Raw genomic sequence first — 18,269 nt, forward strand, 5'->3', positions numbered from 1 at the left:
AAGAATGGCAAAGAGAAATAGATGAATCCACTATTATGGTTGGAGACTTAAACATCCTTCTATCAGAAATGAACAGATCAAGCAGGCAGAAAATCAGTAAGTACACAGTTGAACTCAACAGCACCCTCAATCAACTGGATAGAACTGACATCTACAGACTACTTCATCCAACAACAGCAGAATACACATTCTTCTCAAGCTCACATGGAACATTCACCAGGACAGATCACATTCTAGGCTATAAAACACACCTTAACAAATTTAAGAGAACAGAAATCATATAATGTCTGCTTTCAGACAACAATGGAATTAAACTAGAAATGAATAACATGAAGATAATTGGAAAATCTCAAAATACTTGGAAATTAAACAACACACTTCTAAATAACATATCGGTCCAAAAATAAACCTCCAGAGAAATTTAAAAATATTTTGAACAAAATGAAATGAAAATACAACTTGTCAAAATTTGTGGGATGCAGTGAAATTAGTGCTTAGAAGAAATTTATAGCAATTTACAGCACTTGCTTCCAGAAGATAGAAGCCGAGGAAACACTCATTCTATGAGGCCAGCATTACCCTAATATAAAAAATCAGACAAAGACATTACAAGAGAAAAACACTAGAAGGCAAGATCTCTTATGAACAAAGACGCAAAAACTCTCAACAAAATATCAGCAAATCGAATCCAAAAATGTATAAAAAGAATCACACACCACGACATAGTGGGACTTAGCCCAGATATGCCAGGCTAGTTTAACATTCAAAACTCAATTATGTCATCTATCACATCAACAGGCTAAAGAAGAAAAATCACATTACGGTATCAATAGATGCAGAAAAAGCATTTGACAAATCCAGTGCCTGTTCATGATAAAAAACTCTCAGCAAACTAGGAATAGAGGGTAACTTCCTCAACTTGGTAAATAGCACCTACAAAAAACCTATAGCTAACACCATACTTGATGACAGAAGCTTTTCCACTAAGATCAGGAAGAAGGCAAGGATATCCTCTCTCACCATTCATTTTCAACAACATACTGGACATCCTAGCTAATGCAATATAAGAAAAGGAAATAAAAGGTATATAGATTGGGAAGGAAGAAAACTGTCTTTGTTTGCAGATAACATGATTATCTATGTAGAAAACCCAAAAGAATTGGCAAAAATACTCCTGGAACTAATAAGTGATTATAACAAAGTTGCAGGATATAAGGTTAATATACAAAAGCTAATCACTTCCCTATATACCAACAATGAACAAGTAGAATCTGAAATTAAAAACACAATACCATTTACACTACCACCCCAGAAATGAAATACTTAGGTATAAATCTAACAAAATATGTACAAGATCTATATGAGAAAACTGTAAAACTCTGATGAAGGAAATCAATGAAGAACCAAATAAATGGAGAAATATTCTAAGTTCATGGATAGGAAGACTCAATATTGTCAAGATGTCAATTCTTCCCAACTTGAACAATTGATTCAACACACTCCCACTCAAAATCCCAGCAAGCTATTTTGCGGATATTGACAAACAGATTCTAAAGTTTATATGAAGAGGCAAAAGATCCAGAATAGCCAACACAATATTGAGGGAGAAGAACGAAGTCGGAAGACTGACAATATCTTACATCAAGACTTACTATAAAGCTACAGTACTCAAGAAAGTGTGGTATTGGCAAAAAAAGAAACAAATAGATCAATGGAAGCGAATAGAGAGCCTAGAAATAGACTCACAGATTCAATTATCTTTGGCAAAAGAGTAAAGGTTATACAATGGAGCAAAGATAGTCTTTCCAACAAATGGTGCTGGGACAACTGGATACCTACAGGCAAAAAAACAAATCTAGACACTGACCCTATACTCTTCACAAAAACTACCTCCAAATGGATCTTAGACCTCAATGTAAAATGCAAAACTATACAACCCTTAGAAGATAGCATAGGTGAAAATCTAGATGACCCTGAGTAGGGTAATAACTTTTTAGATACAGCACCAAAGGCGTGATCCATGAAAGAAATAATAAGTTGGACTTCATTAAAATTAAAACGTTCTGCTCTGTGAAAGACACTGTTAAGAGAATGGCAAGGCAAGACACAGACTGGGAAAAATATTTGCAAAAGACATATCTGATAAAGGACTGTTACCCAAAATATACAAAGAACTCTTAAAATCAAGAAAACAAACAACCTGACTAAAAATGGGCAAAAGGCCTGAACGGACACTTCACTAAAGAACATATACAGATGGCAAATAAGCATATGAAAAGATGCTGAACATCATACCATTAGGGAATTGCAAATTAAAATGACATACCACTACACACCTAATAGAATGGCCAAAATGTAAAACACTGACAACACCAAATGCTGACAAGGATAGAGAGCAACAGGAACTTTCATTCACTGGTGGGAATGCAAAATGGTATAGCCACTTTGGAAGATAGTTGGTGGCCTCTTACAAAACTAGACATACTCTTACTGTATAATCCACAATTGGGCTCCTTGGTATTTACCCAAAGGAGTTGAAAACATATATCCACACAAAAATCTGCACACAGATGTTTACTGCAGTTTTATTTATAATTGTCAAAACTTGGAAGAAACCAGTAGGTGAATGGATTAATAAACTGTAGTACATCGAGACATGGAATATTATTCAATGCTAAAAAGAAATGAGCTATCAAGCTACGAAAAGACATGGAGAGACTTTAAATCCACATTACTGTGCAAGAAGCCATTCTGAAAAGGCTACATACTGTTTGATTCTAACTATAAAACATTCTGGAAAATGAAAAAAACTAGAGAGACACTAAAAAGATCAGTGGTTGCCAGGGACTAGAGGGGCTGAAGAGAGGGATCAACAGAGGATTTTAGGACACTGAAACTATTCTGTATGACACTGTGATGATGAATACATGTCATTATACACTTGTCCAAACTCAGAGAATGTACAACAGCAAGAATGAACCCCAATGTAAACTATGGATTTTGAGTAATAATAATGTGTAATGAAGGTTTATCAATTGTAACAAATGTACCACGGAATATTGAGAGTAGGGGAGGCTGTGCATGTGGGGGGTCAGGGTGTATATGGGAACTCTGTGTATTTTCTGCTCAATTTTGCTGTGAAACTAAAACTGCTCTAAAACAGTCTATTGAAGAAAAAAAAAGTGGGGTAGATGAGCTGATTCCAAAGGAGGAATACGTGAACTGCTGCCTAGAGCATTTCTACCACGAAGAAACAGAGCTAAGGAATCAGGCCTCTAGATAAGGTCTGACCTTCTTAGAGAGCAAGTCCGGAGGCTCTATTTACTCTTGCCCCACCTGCTCTTCCCTCCATAAACACCATGGTTACTTTCGAGTAACCAACACCTCCTCTCTGCCCCATAACAGTCGGAGTCCACTTTTACAACTTGCTTATCGTGAAAGCAAATTCAATGAGATGATAACACTGTCAACTCCAAGGCTCCAGGACCTGAGCTCTGAATTACGAGGACCCACAATCTGTCCCGTCCTGGCTCAAAGGCCACCTTCTGCTGAAAAAAATTATTATTAGGGAGATTACCTATCCAGCAGGTAGAGGAATACAGATGGGCCTAGAATCTCACAGGAAACTCCACCACTTCAACATCAAAGCCAAAAGGGACAAGTTCAGCTCTGCTCCAAACTTTCCAAAAGGGACTCCTAAAGGCTTGAATCTGGCACAAGCAGAATCAGAATAAGAAGATCAATGCAAGGAATTCCATATCGCACCCAAACAAATTTCCTTGGGGGGATCTTATCTTTTCCTTTCAGGATTTCAGTTTTCCCATCTGTACAATGGTTTTAAGCTTTTCTAGAAAATTTGTAGATCAATACACACATTTTTTTAGTTTATGTGCATTTTGGCTTTTCTCTATTCGCGTGAAAAATTAAAGTTAGTAGTGATTCCCTGACCCTCTCCCCAGTGCTCCCCACCAACAGCTGCTAAAGTAAAGAATCCTTCCACCACCATAGACAATTTACTCTTTATTGATTAAAAATGAAGGAAACATGCAGCAAAATACAAAGTCAAAAAAGGGGGGGAGTCAAATATTTTACATCTTCCATAATCTAGCATACATCATAAGGAGAAACCTCCATTTATTGATACACCATTATTCTATCTTCCAGATTATTAAATAGTATCAGCTGGCTCTAGAATTTGGTTCAACACTTAAGCAAAAAACCCAAATAAATCCATTAGTCATTTAGAAAGACCATACATTTCACAAATAGCATTGGCACATGTTACCTGCTAAGTTAGTCCCTGCCCCAGGGACCAGGGAATCCTGGGGACCCAGGGACACAGGTGCACCCCGAACCACCACTCCTGGAAAGGAGCGAGGGTGCTCAATAGGTCACGTGCTGTCCCACCTGGGAAGTTTCTGTTCACTTATTTTCTCAGCATCACTGCACAAGTCAGCAAAGGGAGTCCACCATTCATCATGCAGAAGAAATAACACTGTCCTGGGGCTTGGTGTCTGACTCCTAATTCCCAGCAGGGCAAAAAATGAACTGAAAAGAAAGAGAAAGCCCAAGCCCATTTCTATCGTCATGCTTGTCCCACTGCAGTTCAAACGTAATAGACAGCTGGAGAAACTCAACAGGAGGATGGGCTGCTGCTTCCTCCCAGCCTGGGCTACAGACCACCTCCACACAGAACGCTAGAATAGAGTGATGCCAACACCCCTTGGACTCAGAAATAAGTAGATCATGATGGGCTTGTTTGAAACCAAAAAGACTCTAAGGTAAGCTATTAGTCTTGTGCCAAAGGGGACACTGTCTCTTTTTCATACCTTATTCCTACCTCCTTGTCTACATTCCCCCCCAACCCCCCTCCAAAAAAAAAAAAAAGCTAAATATTTTTTCAGCAAGCTGATCAATCTTTTCTCTCTCCAGGTTCAGCAGGCTCCCTCCTTTTACCAATCCTGCTGGGACCATGGACTTTGGTGTCTGTGCCTCTAATCTACTTTGTTCCCAATCCCCACTCCCTCTCTTCCTCCCCAACATCTATCCCTTTCCCAACATGCCTTTGCATCCAGGGCAGGTGAAGACAGCCCATGACTAAAACTACAAGCTCAGAATGAAACAAAAACTGTGACAAGTCAGTTGTGGGCAAAGCTTTCAGAGATGCTCCAAGAGAAAATTAGATAAAGCAATCTTGTTATTCACAGACCAACAACACTGGAAAGGGCTCGAATGATTCTCTAGGAGGGAACTCTCCCTTTTCCATGGGGCCAAAACCCATCTTTGTGTGTTGTCTTAAGGCCAGATTGAGTATCCCTTTCATACACAAAATTTGTTAGGGCTATTTGCAGTTAGACAAAGGCAGTATCCCTTTCATACACAAAATGTTAGGGCTACCTACAATTAGACAAAGGCTGACTGTGAAACAGTAGGAAAAAAAAATCAACCCCACTGATTATTCACATATTGCATTATGAGTGCTCTTTTTTAAACCTAAAGAATAATTTATATTATTTCTGTAGAAAATCAAATGAACAGTGTCTACTCATAAATCCTAAAAGTCACGGCACGTGTGGTTTCACTTTCCGTCTTGGGTCAGGTTCAGCACACAGAAGTGTGGACCCCCTCCAAAGGGTCAGTGCAGGAGAGGGGGCAGAAGGCAGACCTCCCGGCCCAGTGTGAGTCTCCTTTATTGCTGCAGAAATCTCAGCCTTGCATTTCCTCATGACTTGGAGGCCAGGCAAATTGATTTCCAAGGGAGGATCAAGGAGCAGTTTCTTCTTCAATTTAATTTTTTAAGATTTGAAAATAAATACTTCCAAAATGATATGAGTTACGATTTCTCCTGTTCAAAAACCACTGCTGGGAAAATTCACTTTTACAAGCCACTTTTACTTGATGTTTTCTCTAAAAACAGTCCAAAGTTCCACTTTGAAGGATCCGATGGCTGAAGTTCGACTCCAGTCAGATGTTTTGCACCAGCTGAAGTTAAGGCTAGCAACCCTTTCTGGAGGGAGTAATGAAGAGGGGTGCCTGAGAGCAGCTTCAGCAAAACGCTTAGAAACATCATGAACAAAACAAGAACACAGTTTAGGCTGCCTCCATCTGAGGCTGTGCTTTTTCCTAACAAAGGTTCCTAGAATTCACATCAGATACCAAAAAAAAAAAAAAAAAAAAAAATCACTAAATTAAATTCTCTGGGCTCCAGCTGAATAATCAACTTTTAATTGCTACTTCAGTGGTAAAGAGCTATCCCAAGATGCCCACAGCCTCTCAGGTGTGGGAGAACAGGCAGAATGAGGAAGCCCAATATAGCTGCTACTTTCCACCCAGCGCCATCATTGGAGTAAGGCAAGATGAGCTGACAGATCTCCCTCCTGGGCCTTGAGGCACATGGGCCACTTCTCAGATGGAGGAAGAGAGGGAACGTGCAGTAAGTTTACTAACGGAACTCTTTGAAGGGATGCTGTCCACTGGTGATCCAACTTTTCTTTCCGTGTGGGGAAAAGGGGGAATGATGGCAGGAAGAACATAAAGAAAGACCTCTAAAGCTGCTAGCTGGGAGGTTTGTTGCTGGGTTCTTTGGCAGTAGTGGGTTTAGGCCAACAGAAGCAACAGAGATACACACGTGTGGAATCTCCTCAGGCTGCCTTTTCCAGGGCTGTGGTTTAGCTGATGCTGAGTTGGGCAAATCCTATTAGTTTACCGTCATCAGGAATATCTGAGCCTTCGACACCAGATGCCTAGGAACCAAACAGAATGAGAAACTGGCTATTGATAAATAAAATTGCAGGCAGCAATTAAAACTGGTATGGGGACTATGGGAAGGAAGGCAGTAAGGGGCAGGTCCCTGGGACACAAACAGGAAGCAGATGAAGGTGTCTCCAGAAAAGGTAGGGACTAGGTACACAGCTGCAGTCGGAATGGGTAACAATCTCTCTTGAGACTAGTCAAGGGCCTGGGATAGGAGGTTTCCTGGGAGAGAGAGAGGAAGGGAGGCCACTCAAAGGCAGACGTCAACCCAGGGTCTTGGGAAGGCTAAATGAACACAATTCACCATATTTTAACGTTCTCATCACTCAGGGAATATAGAATCTGGTATGTAGAGGCTGCTGGTGTGTAAAAAGTAAGATGGTTAATAAGGAGGAAGGGATGAATACCAGTTTGAAAGTGACAGATCGATTTGACTGAGGTTCTTCCACAATTTTCTGCAAATTAGCTGCCACTGTAATCAAACAAACAGAGAAAGTAATGAGAAGCTAAGTAAATCCACTTTCAATCCTATTTTAAAAACTTAAATGATCTTCTATGTCAATCAAAATGGAAGCAGAAAGATAAATCACTCCCCAAACGAAAGTTATCTTTTAAACTCAACTCCAAGTAGCACAAAGAAAATTTGAATCGCTGTCAAATTAACTTTCTTTAAGATGCTTTTTTTTTTGGTTTGGTTTTGTTTTTTGAGGAAGATTAGCCCTGAGCTAACATCTGCCGCCAATCCTCCTCTTTTTGCTGAGGGAGACTGGCCCTGAGCTAACATCGGTGCCCATCTTCCTCTACTTTATATGTCGGATGCCTGCCACAGCATGGCTTGATGAGCGGTGCCATGTCTGCACCTGGGATCTGAACTGGCGAAACCCGGGCCGCCGAAGCGGAACGTGTGAACTTAACCACTGTACCACCGGGCCAGCCCCTAAGATGCTGTATTAACTTAGGAAAGACACTCAGTTGAAAGAGGTATGATTTGCCTATTCATGGACCAGAAAGCCCAAGACTGGGAGTCAGAAAACTACGGCCTGCGGCCTGCTTCTATTCTGCCTGTGAGCTAAGAATGGTTTAAAAACGACACAGACTTACATGGCTCACAAAGCCTACACTATTTACTATCTGGCCCTTTACAGAAAAACTTTGCTGACTTGCCCTAGACAATGGTCTTTTCCTTTAGTAATATGTACCTGTGGCCTGACGATGCCTTTTCTTACTTCTGCTTTTTTCTAGGACTAAATGTCTAATGGTTTTTGCTTCCCCCTTAGCTCCACAAGGGTATAGTTCATCCTCCAAAAGGGATTACATATGGCCAAGCTTACTTTAACCTGTGACTTCTGTTGTCACTTCTACCAGAGTCTCCCAGAGACCTGGGTGTGCTTTCACTTACTATCATCAGGGATTGCAAAGCAAACTCAGAAGTGAAATTTCCTTTTTCGGAAGGAACTGTCCCCAGTACCTGTCCCCAATATTTCAGCAAAACCAAGAACCATTGGACCTGCTCAGTGGAATCAAAGTCTGGTTTTCTGGGTCCTAAGTACATGGACAGAGACACAGGGACACAAGGGCAGAGCACAAAGTAGTTACCTATTACTAAATCTCTTCCGTCGACCAGGCCAGCAGAAATGAGTTCCTGAGACACACCCTCTGCTGTATCTGCAAAGACAAAGACAAAGTACTCTGTTTCTTAGATGTGCACGTGACTGGTAACTCTCCGAGCAGGTGCCGGCACTGCCACACCCAAGCTAGTTGCTAACTCACTAACAGTATAATTTAGATGGGCCCTTGTCAGAAGAGCACCTGACAGTGACGCTTCAGAGGAAACTCCTATTCCAAGTGTAACCCTGTACCCAAGCCCTGTGACCTCTGAGACATGATGAGCATGCAACATCTCCAGGGCTAATAAAGCAGAATGACTTTTTTCTCAATTAAATCTTGAGAGAACAAATTGAAATCTCTTCTCCTTTGGTATTACACTACATGTTTTTTGCTAAAATCATTTTCTTTTCATTCTAGTGGGCTTTTCTTCATGTCTAATTATTCCAGGTGGTACAATCTGAGCAGTGGGTACAACTAGAAACTAAAGATGAGGACAGAAAATCCTCAATCAACCTCAGCTCGCACTGACTCAGTAGTGCTGCTTCCCAAGGACTGAACACTGTGCCTGTCAGAGGAACAGGAGGAGCCCTGGGTAAAAGGTGTGCACACACTTGTGCGGATGACCAGCAATTTGAGTTAGTTCTTTAAAATGTGACTCTGCCTGGCTTTTAAAAAGTAAAACAGATAGACCTCTGTACATCTGCATCTGCTCTCTTTGATACTTAGTTGCTGATGTTATTGAGACAGCAGGAAGAGGTAAGCATGGCACACAGGACAGAGATCTGCTGGCTGCTGGCCACTTCCTAAATCTGAACCCTGAGTAACAAAGGCGAGAGAGAAAACAAGTCTTGTCCCTGGGAGAAGTTCATGGCCAGAAACTATGTATGACAGAGCTCAGCTTCAGCCTGGGGAGAGAAGCAACTAGAAGCCTTGTTTCTTCTGGAGTCACTGAGGACAACCATGTTCGGTGATAAGGGCAAGAACTCGGCACTCTGACGGATCTGGGTTTGAATTTCAGCTACACCTCTTCCCGGCTGTGTGAATTGCAGTAAATCACGTCACCTCCCTCTAAGCCCTGATTACATCACCTATACAATGTGGATCATAATCTTTCCTCAGAAGGCTGTTTTGAGAATTTAATGAGACAATGTTTAGTACAAGGCCTGGCCTATAGTAAGCAGTAAATTAGAGCTATATTCATTACTGTTTGTATTATACTAGGTTTTCTAAATGAGGTGAGTAGTAAATAAATAGCATTTTTATTTTATTCATATGCCCCCCCAAACCTTTTAAACCAGAAACATTTTTATCATTCTTTAAAAGTAAAATATATCTAAAGGACAAACTCTTCATGGCACATTTCATTAAATAACAAATCAGAAGTTATTTTGTTTTCAATGTTTTTGATGCCTTACCTCTCCCAGGAGTAAATTCAAATCGAATATCATTTAGTTCTTTTTTTGAATTCCTATGAAAGAAAACAGAACGTGTAAAATAATTTCTGAATTTATGAATACAGACTCTGCCCACATATACTAGGAAAGCTATGCCTCAAGAAAGACTGCTCTACTCCGACAGATCACATGATTTGTCCTAATGAGCTCACACTGCAGCCCTCAGAGCAAACACCTCAGAGTGATCATCTAATTGTTCTACAACCCTTTTAACTTAAGTTCTCCATTGAGCAATATAAAGATCTCATGCTTTTGAGGTGATTCTTATATGCCTACTCCCATCCTTATTACCACTAAGGTGATGAATAAAACCCAGAGGGAATCTGTACAAGCCTAGGGAGGGTGATTAAAATGATACAGGATGCCCTCTTCACCCTTATCCCCGCTCCCACCTCCACGCCCCGTAGGCCTAGGAGAGCACCTAGGAGAACACTGGTGATGAGTGTCGGCAGTCTCAGAGAATGAAATACATCATAATCCCCTAAATTCTACAGGAGTTCAGAGGATGAGGATGAAGAATACATAGATTGGGATAATGAGGAAAACTTCAGAAGTAGTTTTTAGATAGGACTTAATAGATAGGTAGGATTTGGGCAGGCAGAGAAGATGGGGAAAGAAATTGGGTCCATACTGGCAGCAGAGTTAATATATGACTCCAGAGATTCAAACATGTGACCACTGAGGGACAGTTACAGCAATCACTCACCACACCATGTACTGAGATTACCAGCCTCCCTGCAGGTCTGGTTGAAGGTGGAGAAATTAGAACATTATGTCTAAAGGGAGACATGCCTGATGACTGAAGACCCAAATCCATTTTACCTAAACAATGCAGAGGGCTTAGGTCTATTTGACAAATGCTTGAGGATGTTACTGAAATTGTGCTTAAAATACATCTACCACCTCCAACATAACCTGCCCCAAAGTGATTTTTCCCTCACATTGCTTTCTCTCTGCACTGGTATACACAGACTAACATTTCTGCATGTATACTACCTGAAATTTGTTTTTAGCTATGTTAAATACATAAAACAAATCAACTTCCCACCTAGCTTTGATTATCAAGTGAGGCATTTCATTTTCTTTTTTCTTGGTATTCTTCCACAATAGCTAAGAGTGCTATACATAGTCTACTTAATATATAATTATTCAATCTATTCTTTCTGAAAACTGAATAATTAAGATAGAATGTTCAGTGTCACTTTAGTGATTTAACTGGCATGCCAAGCACAAACATCTTCAGATACAACAATATGCTAAACTGGATTAAATGTGCCTATCATCTCTTCTAGACATTTAACTTCAAAGTCCTCTTCAGTGAGAATAAGTATCCAGCTTCCTCTTCTACAAACAAGTCTAGAACATAGTCCATTAAAAAATTACCCTCTCAAAAAGCTAACTACATCACTTAGAAGTATCTTCCCCACCTTCCTGGAGAACATGCCAAATAGAATTCTTACACTATTAACTGCTATAAGATTTCAAAACAAATTTTTAAAAAGAGACAAGTAGTATTCCTCATGTACAATTAAAATAGGATGAGAGTACTAAGACATTCTATTAATTCAGAACTATCTGAGATGAGACTAGGTATACTGAGCAGGCTTCTGGAAAGGAAAGGTAGCCAAACCTGCTGTTTTCACACTTATGGCATGATTTAATTGCTCCTAGTGGTAAAATCAAAACATTCTCAAAACAGCTCTTACTGCCTCTATCTCTAATTATAGTCACACTGAGAAAAAGACTAGGAATTCACATGTGGAAGGAGGAATGAGTCAAGGGTAATTCAGTGGAACTCTTTAAAAATGTTAGTAATAATTAAAGAAGGCCTGAACTATCTCAGGTGATGCCTTTAACATTTATTGTTTTTCAAATGCACTTATGAATAGAAAGAGACCTAATTAGAGCAATACAACAGCCCTAGCTATTCTGACAAGAAAGCTCTTGAATCCTAATCCAACTACCTGCAAAGGAAGAGAGTTAAAATAAACCTACTACCACCTGTCGTACTTCCTGTGAGCAACCTGTTAGGGCCTCTCTATATGAACCATCAATTTAGAACACCTGCTGTAAAACAGAGACGGATCAAAAATATACTTAGAGGTTTTTCCTTTCATCTTTTAAGAACAAGGCCTTTATTTGATCTACCACAATTAGAAAGTGCTCCATTCTTGGGTTAGTTGATCTCAGAGTCCACAATACTTATATGGTCACAATTATAAGACTAATCTTCAGATAAGCCAACTAGTGGCCCTCCCCTAAAAACTCTTCCTCAATTAAAGACTACACTCCTAACCTAAACTAGCTATCTTGCAAACGCATAAATTTGTCACTACTAGTGGAAAAACAACTAAGAGAATGTGTGTATCAGTTGCAGGACCTACTAACATCCAGGTCCTCACACTGTTGCTATTATTTCTGAGGGAAATACACCTGCAAGCAAAATAGCACTTGATGCTGGGAAGACACACAATCTTATCCAGTTACTGTCAGGCACAGACTATTAGAAAAATGAGTAACTTTCAAAGAGAAAACAGCATATGCAGAGTATTCAGAAAACAAAAAAAGGTCTATTTACCTTAATCTTAGTACTAGACTGATTGGGATCTTGGTTTCTTGTGAACCTGCTCCTGAAGACAGAGCCTAAAAAGCATTGAAAGTTATAAAGTCAGTGCCTGGACTATTAAGCACGGATGTGATTAACGGTCATCTGCAGAGGACTGTGCACTTGGCCTCAATTCTCTTCATCTCCAGGTGAGGTCAGCCTAGTCCCTAGGACATTCCCTGCTGTGGGAGGACATGCATTCCAAGGCAGCAACAAGAGCTGAATGTCAGCTTGAGTCAAACACAATTAGAAAGATGATTCTCAAACCTACATGAAATTCCAAACAAAGCCACATTTAAATTTTGTATTTTTGAGATCCCTGCTCCTTTCTACAGGGGTGAAAAGCATGAAGCTAGATTTTTCCTTTTAAAAAATACGCCAGTGTACTATATAAGACAACACACAAGGTAAGGTCTAAACTGGCTGCCCCTTAGGAGTACACCCAACCGGAGGGTCCAGGTCTTTTAATGGCTAAACTAATCCTCTCAAAACTGTACAGCTATCCCTTGCTCACTGAAGGATATATATTCTATTTAAGTTGTTTAGAAAATGAATTCAATCTTTTCATCAGTTTTCAGAAGACAACTGTATCTTTTTCCATATGATGGGCAGAAATGGAATGCTGGGGCTTTAAATAAAGTCAGTGCCATGAATAACGGGAAGGGCTCAGAGCAGTGTTCTCCAAAGGCAGAACACAAGATGAACCACCAGGGTGCAAAAGAAAAAAATCAGAACTCCCAGTTTTATTTCTTTCCATCTAAAATGTTAGGAAAAAAAAGAAACCGCTAATATTTAATAAATAGAGTCTGAAAGCCCTATCTTACCCTCATGGAGCATAAGGCCACATGTTGCTTACAGCATTTGAGTTTCCTGAAGGAGGAGTGGGAGCTACATAGCATGAGGGGTTCACAGTGGGGCCCTCATTCCCTCAGCTGCTTTCGGTATACTATAATTTTTTTTTTCTGCTTTATCTCCACAAATCCCCCTGGTACACAGCTGCATATCTTAGTTGCAGGTCTCTCTAGTTGTGGCATGTGGGACGCTGACTCAATGTGGCCTGACGAGTGGTGCCCTGTTCGTGCCCAGGATCCAAACTGGCAAAACCCTAGGCCGCCACAGCGGAGTGCGCGAACTTAACCACTCGGCCATGGGGCCCGCCCCAGTGTACTATGATTTAATGAAGTTTGTGCATGCCTCAGTAAGTGGATTTATAGATTACATTACTTAATTTCAACAAAATCAACCCTTACAAAATCTGACAACTACCTTAAGAGTAACACAGGAAAACTGGATTGGAGATAGTAAATAACATAAGCATAAATGAACAAAAAGAAACAGAAGAGCTGACAATTCCAGTCTCAGGATGAATTCCATCAGCTGCATTATGAAGTTAAACATAATAATGATCAAAGCTGACAAGAAATCAGCCCCCCCAAATTTTGATGTTTGGAATGTTTCCATCATCAACTTATTTTGTTGCTTAAAAACCTATGTGGTTCTTGTAAAACTCGTATCTGCACACATTTAAAACAGTGAAAACAGAATTTCTAACTTGTTTCAAAATCTACCACTCATCAACCATATTACATTATGTTGTGTTCACCACTTCTCTTTCTTCATCTATCCAGAAGGCTGACAATTAAAGCATATCCGTGCTTTACCTGAGCTGTTTTTGCTGGCTCTGCAGGGGGTGGGAGGGAAACTTGAGTTGGTTGTGCAGGCATCTGCCCAGCTGGCTGAGGTAGATGAGCGGAAATCTGTTCTGGAACTTGGAGCAAAGTACCCACGGGATCAGTTGCTGGAAAGAGCTGTAACAAAAACAAACATACAGCGTTGCTTAAGTTGAGTGGAAGAGAAAGCAAATCTACTGACAGGCAAGCAGAGTCTCATGTGTGTGAGATATTTTCAGAGGAGTTTTTGTGTAGTGTCCTGGCATATCTCTACATCTGTGAACACATCTATTCCAAATGGAAGGCAAATATTTCCAGGCATTTTTGTTTTTAACAGCATTTTGAGGTGTAATTTATATCATGCTTAATTCACTTAAGTGTGCAATTCAATGACTTTTAGAAAAATTATACTTGTGCAAACATCACCACAATCTAGTTTTAGAACATTTCCATCCACTCAGAAAGTTCTCTCATGCCCACTTACAGTTAATTCCTGCTCCACTCCCAGCTCTAGGCAAACAGTGATCTACTTTCTGTCTCTATCAATTTGTCTTTTCTGGACATTTCATATAAACAAAATCATAGGATTCACATTCTTCTGTGTCTGGCTTCTTTCACTTAGCATTGTTTTGAGGTTTAGCCATGTTGTAGCATATATTGGTAGTTCACTTTTCTTTTCAGAACGGCAGTTCATTGAATCATATTTATTCTTAACTACATCTATTCTATCCTCTTTATACATCTATTCTATCCTCTTTACCTAGCAAAAAAGCACCTCCAAAATACAGATTCAAGTACATAATACAAAATTATGGAAGCTACATTTTTCCATGGCTGGGGACCTTCCACTACTTATAAAGACAAGCAACCATTAATTCCTTAATGTATCTGAAACGCTTTTCAAAATGGGTATGAAGCTTTATAACTAACATAGACATTATATATATTATCTTGCATGTTTGAAATAGTTCAAATTTTAATTATGTAGCTTGGAGAAAAAAGACATGTTGAGTACAAAATCAAGTTAAATATATTCAAAATTATAAGTTAGTGAAAAAAATCAATGCAAAGGCTAAAATTCAGAATTAAAAGAAAAAAAATTTCAAGGGCAATAAGAGGTCTAATAGCTGATTATTACATAAGTAAAATCAAGGAAACACAAAGCAAAATTTTATGTTCATTAAGCTTCTAATAGAGAAAAATCAGAAGTTACTCACTGGTTCTGGATTTTGATAGGAAAATAGAACTAAGATGAGTTTTGAAAATGTTAATATAATTATTAGCACTATTTCAAAAGAGTAGTTAGTTTCCAAATTGCACGCACATATATGTTTACCTATAATAAAGACAGAAAGCTTATACAAAACAAAGTAATGAGAGGATGTGGACAAATTGGAAACTTGTGCATTGCAGGTGGGAATGTAAAATAGTGCAGCCACTATGGAAAACAGTATGATGGTTCCTCAAAAAATTAAAAATAGAATTACCATATGATCCAGCAATTCCCTTCTGGGTGTAGACCCAAAAGAATCAAAATCAGGAACTCAGATATTCATGCACCCATGTTCATAGCATTATTCAAAACAGCCAAAAGGTGGAAGCAACCCAAGTGTCCATCAACAGATGAACAGATAAACAAATGTAGTGTGTGTCTGTGTGTATATATATATATATATACACATGCACACACATACACACGCACACATATATATACACAAACACACAATAGAATATTGTTCAGGCTTAAAAAGAAAGGAAAATTTGATACACACTGCAATATAGATGAACCTTGAGGACATTATGCTAAGTGAAAATAATCCAGTCACAAAAGGACAAATACTGCATGATCCCAGTTATACGGGTGGTACCTAGAGTACCACCTGCCTCAAATTCAGAGACAGAAAGTAGACGGTGCTTGCTAGAGGCTGGACGGAAGAGACAATGGGGAGGCATTGTTTAACGGGTAGGGAGTTTTAGTTTTCCAGGATGAAAAGAACTCTGGAGATGGATGGTGGTGATGGTTGCACAACGGAGTAAATATACTTAATGCCACTGAAGTGTGTACACTTAAAAATGGTTAAGATGGGGGACAGCCCAGGGCATACTGGTTGAGTTCAGTGTGCTCCGCTTTGGTGGCTGGGGTTCACTGGTTCAGATCCTGGGCGTGGACCTATACAACTTGTCAGCCACGCTGAGGTGGCGACCTCCATATAAAGTGGAGGAAGACTGGCAAGGATATTAGATCAGGACTAATCTTCCTCAGGGAAAAAAAAAAAAAGGTAAGATGATAAATTTTAAAAAACAATAAAAAAGTCATGAGCATGAGAATATGAGTATGAGCAGGTGAGAGTTCTTGTGGTGATGCTATTTAGGCAAAGGAACAAGACAACCAAAAAGAAAGACTCTGGATAATCTGTAAAATCCCCTCACTTAATTTCGGAGAAACTAAGAATAGTCAGGATAGGCTAAGTTAGAGAGTAACAAATAATCTTAAATTCTCAGTAGATTAAAAGAACAAAAATTGGGGCCAGCCCGGTGGCACAGCGGTTAACTTCGCACGTTCCACTTCTCAGCGGCCTGGGGTTTGCCGGTTTGGATCCTGGGTGGGGACATGGCACCGCTTGGCAAAAGCCATGCTGTGGTAGGCATCCCACGTATAAAGCAGAGGAAGATTGGCATGGATGTCAGCTCGGGGCCAGTCTTCCTCAGCAAAAAGAGGAGGATTGGCAGTAGTTAGCTCAGGGCTAATCTTCCTCGGAAAAAAAAAAAAAAAAAAAAAACAAAAATTTCTTGCACACATTTCATGTCTATCTCTGGCCAGCAGAGGCTAAGCTCATATCATCCTCACTCAGAGATGCAGGGCATGGTGGCATGGGCAAGGGAACCCAGGAGATCACAGAGTGGCTCTTCCTTGTGGTCATATTTCATTGGCCAAAGTAATTGCCATGGCCATGCATAACTTCAAAGGGCAGGGAAACGCAATTCTATCATGCACCAAGAAGAGGAGCCAGAAATCTTAGTAAACAGGAGTTCTAATATAAGTTGTCAGATACTGGCCTGTTAATATGCTGTGGTACAGTATTTATTGTCAGTCTTAAACAATGGAATGCTATGTATACAGTGAAATGCTATGTATACAAATCCTGTCCACAACTTGTACACTATGCATGCAAATGAAGTGGAAAAATAGTTACTCTTAAGCATACGGGCAAGAACAAATTGGTTGAAGAGCACAAGATGCACGCCATTAAACTAATGCTGAGTTCAGAAAGCAGATACCGCCAGATGGAAGAATGTATGACAGAATGCAGCCATAAAATGATTATTCTCTTCAGGTAGTGAGTATAAGGCAGGCCAGCCTAATAGGATTCTATTAAGTAGGATTCCTTAACACCCTAAGGCAGTAACTACAGACAACAGAATCTATTTGACAAGAGAAGAGACTTGAAAAAAAATTCCAAAAAGGAAAGGTGGCATATGACAAATCCATGGACAGATTAATGCAAAAAGACTACTTTCCACTTCAAGCAGCCCAAGCCAAAAACGCAATTCATAAAGTCAAGCAAGCAAATAAGAACATTCTGGACCCACAGGCCAACTTTTAAAATGAGTGCATTGGTGGGGCTGGCCCGGTGGCATAGTGGTTAAGTTTGTGTGCTCTGCTTCAGTGGCCTGGGGTTCATGGGTACAGACTCCAGGTGTGAACCTACACACCACTCATCAAGCCACACTGTGGGGGCATCCCAAATACAAAATAGAGGAAGACTGGCACAGATGTTAACTCAGCGACAATCTTCCTCAAACAAAAAAGAGGAAGATTGCTAACAGATGTTAGCTCAGGGCCAATCTTCCTCACATACATACATACATACATACATACATACATAAAGAGTGCATTGGCACCAATTTACCACAAAGGTCCTTTCAGACCCAGAATTGCTATCTCTGATAAAATTTGGTATAAATTCACATTCCCATTTAGGCACATACAAAAAAAAATGTGCTTAACATTAAAACCAAACCAAAACAGAAGCATATATACTTTAATGATTCAAAAGTCACAATTACTTACCTCAGAATTTGATAATGATTCCTTCACTCGGGGAGACTAAAAGGAATACATAAAAGGAAGCTGGTTAACTCAAAGCTCAGATTACTTGCAGTCAGTTGCAAACTGTA

General features: G+C 39.8%; 1 protein-coding gene across 2 annotated transcripts in view; it reads right to left on the reverse strand.

The window, feature by feature from the left end:
* Window positions 1-4,007: 4,007 nt before the first annotated feature.
* Window positions 4,008-18,269, reverse strand: part of OXSR1 (oxidative stress responsive kinase 1) — an 89,983-nt gene continuing 75,721 nt past the window's right edge. The window contains exons 12-18 of one of the 2 annotated variants that reach the window (XM_070492315.1): window positions 18,163-18,198; window positions 14,082-14,228; window positions 12,394-12,458; window positions 9,777-9,829; window positions 8,350-8,418; window positions 7,161-7,225; window positions 4,008-6,743 (exon numbers count right to left, since the gene is read on the reverse strand). In XM_070492315.1, the coding sequence (XP_070348416.1) occupies window positions 6,669-6,743; window positions 7,161-7,225; window positions 8,350-8,418; window positions 9,777-9,829; window positions 12,394-12,458; window positions 14,082-14,228; window positions 18,163-18,198 (510 nt within the window). In that variant the 3' untranslated portion in view covers window positions 4,008-6,668. The remainder of the gene's footprint in view (window positions 6,744-7,160; window positions 7,226-8,349; window positions 8,419-9,776; window positions 9,830-12,393; window positions 12,459-14,081; window positions 14,229-18,162; window positions 18,199-18,269) is intronic. The other variant, XM_070492316.1, reaches the window with a different exon arrangement.

The sequence above is a fragment of the Equus asinus genome, chromosome 21 (assembly GCF_041296235.1).
Source record: "Equus asinus isolate D_3611 breed Donkey chromosome 21, EquAss-T2T_v2, whole genome shotgun sequence".
NCBI lineage: Eukaryota > Metazoa > Chordata > Mammalia > Perissodactyla > Equidae > Equus > Equus asinus.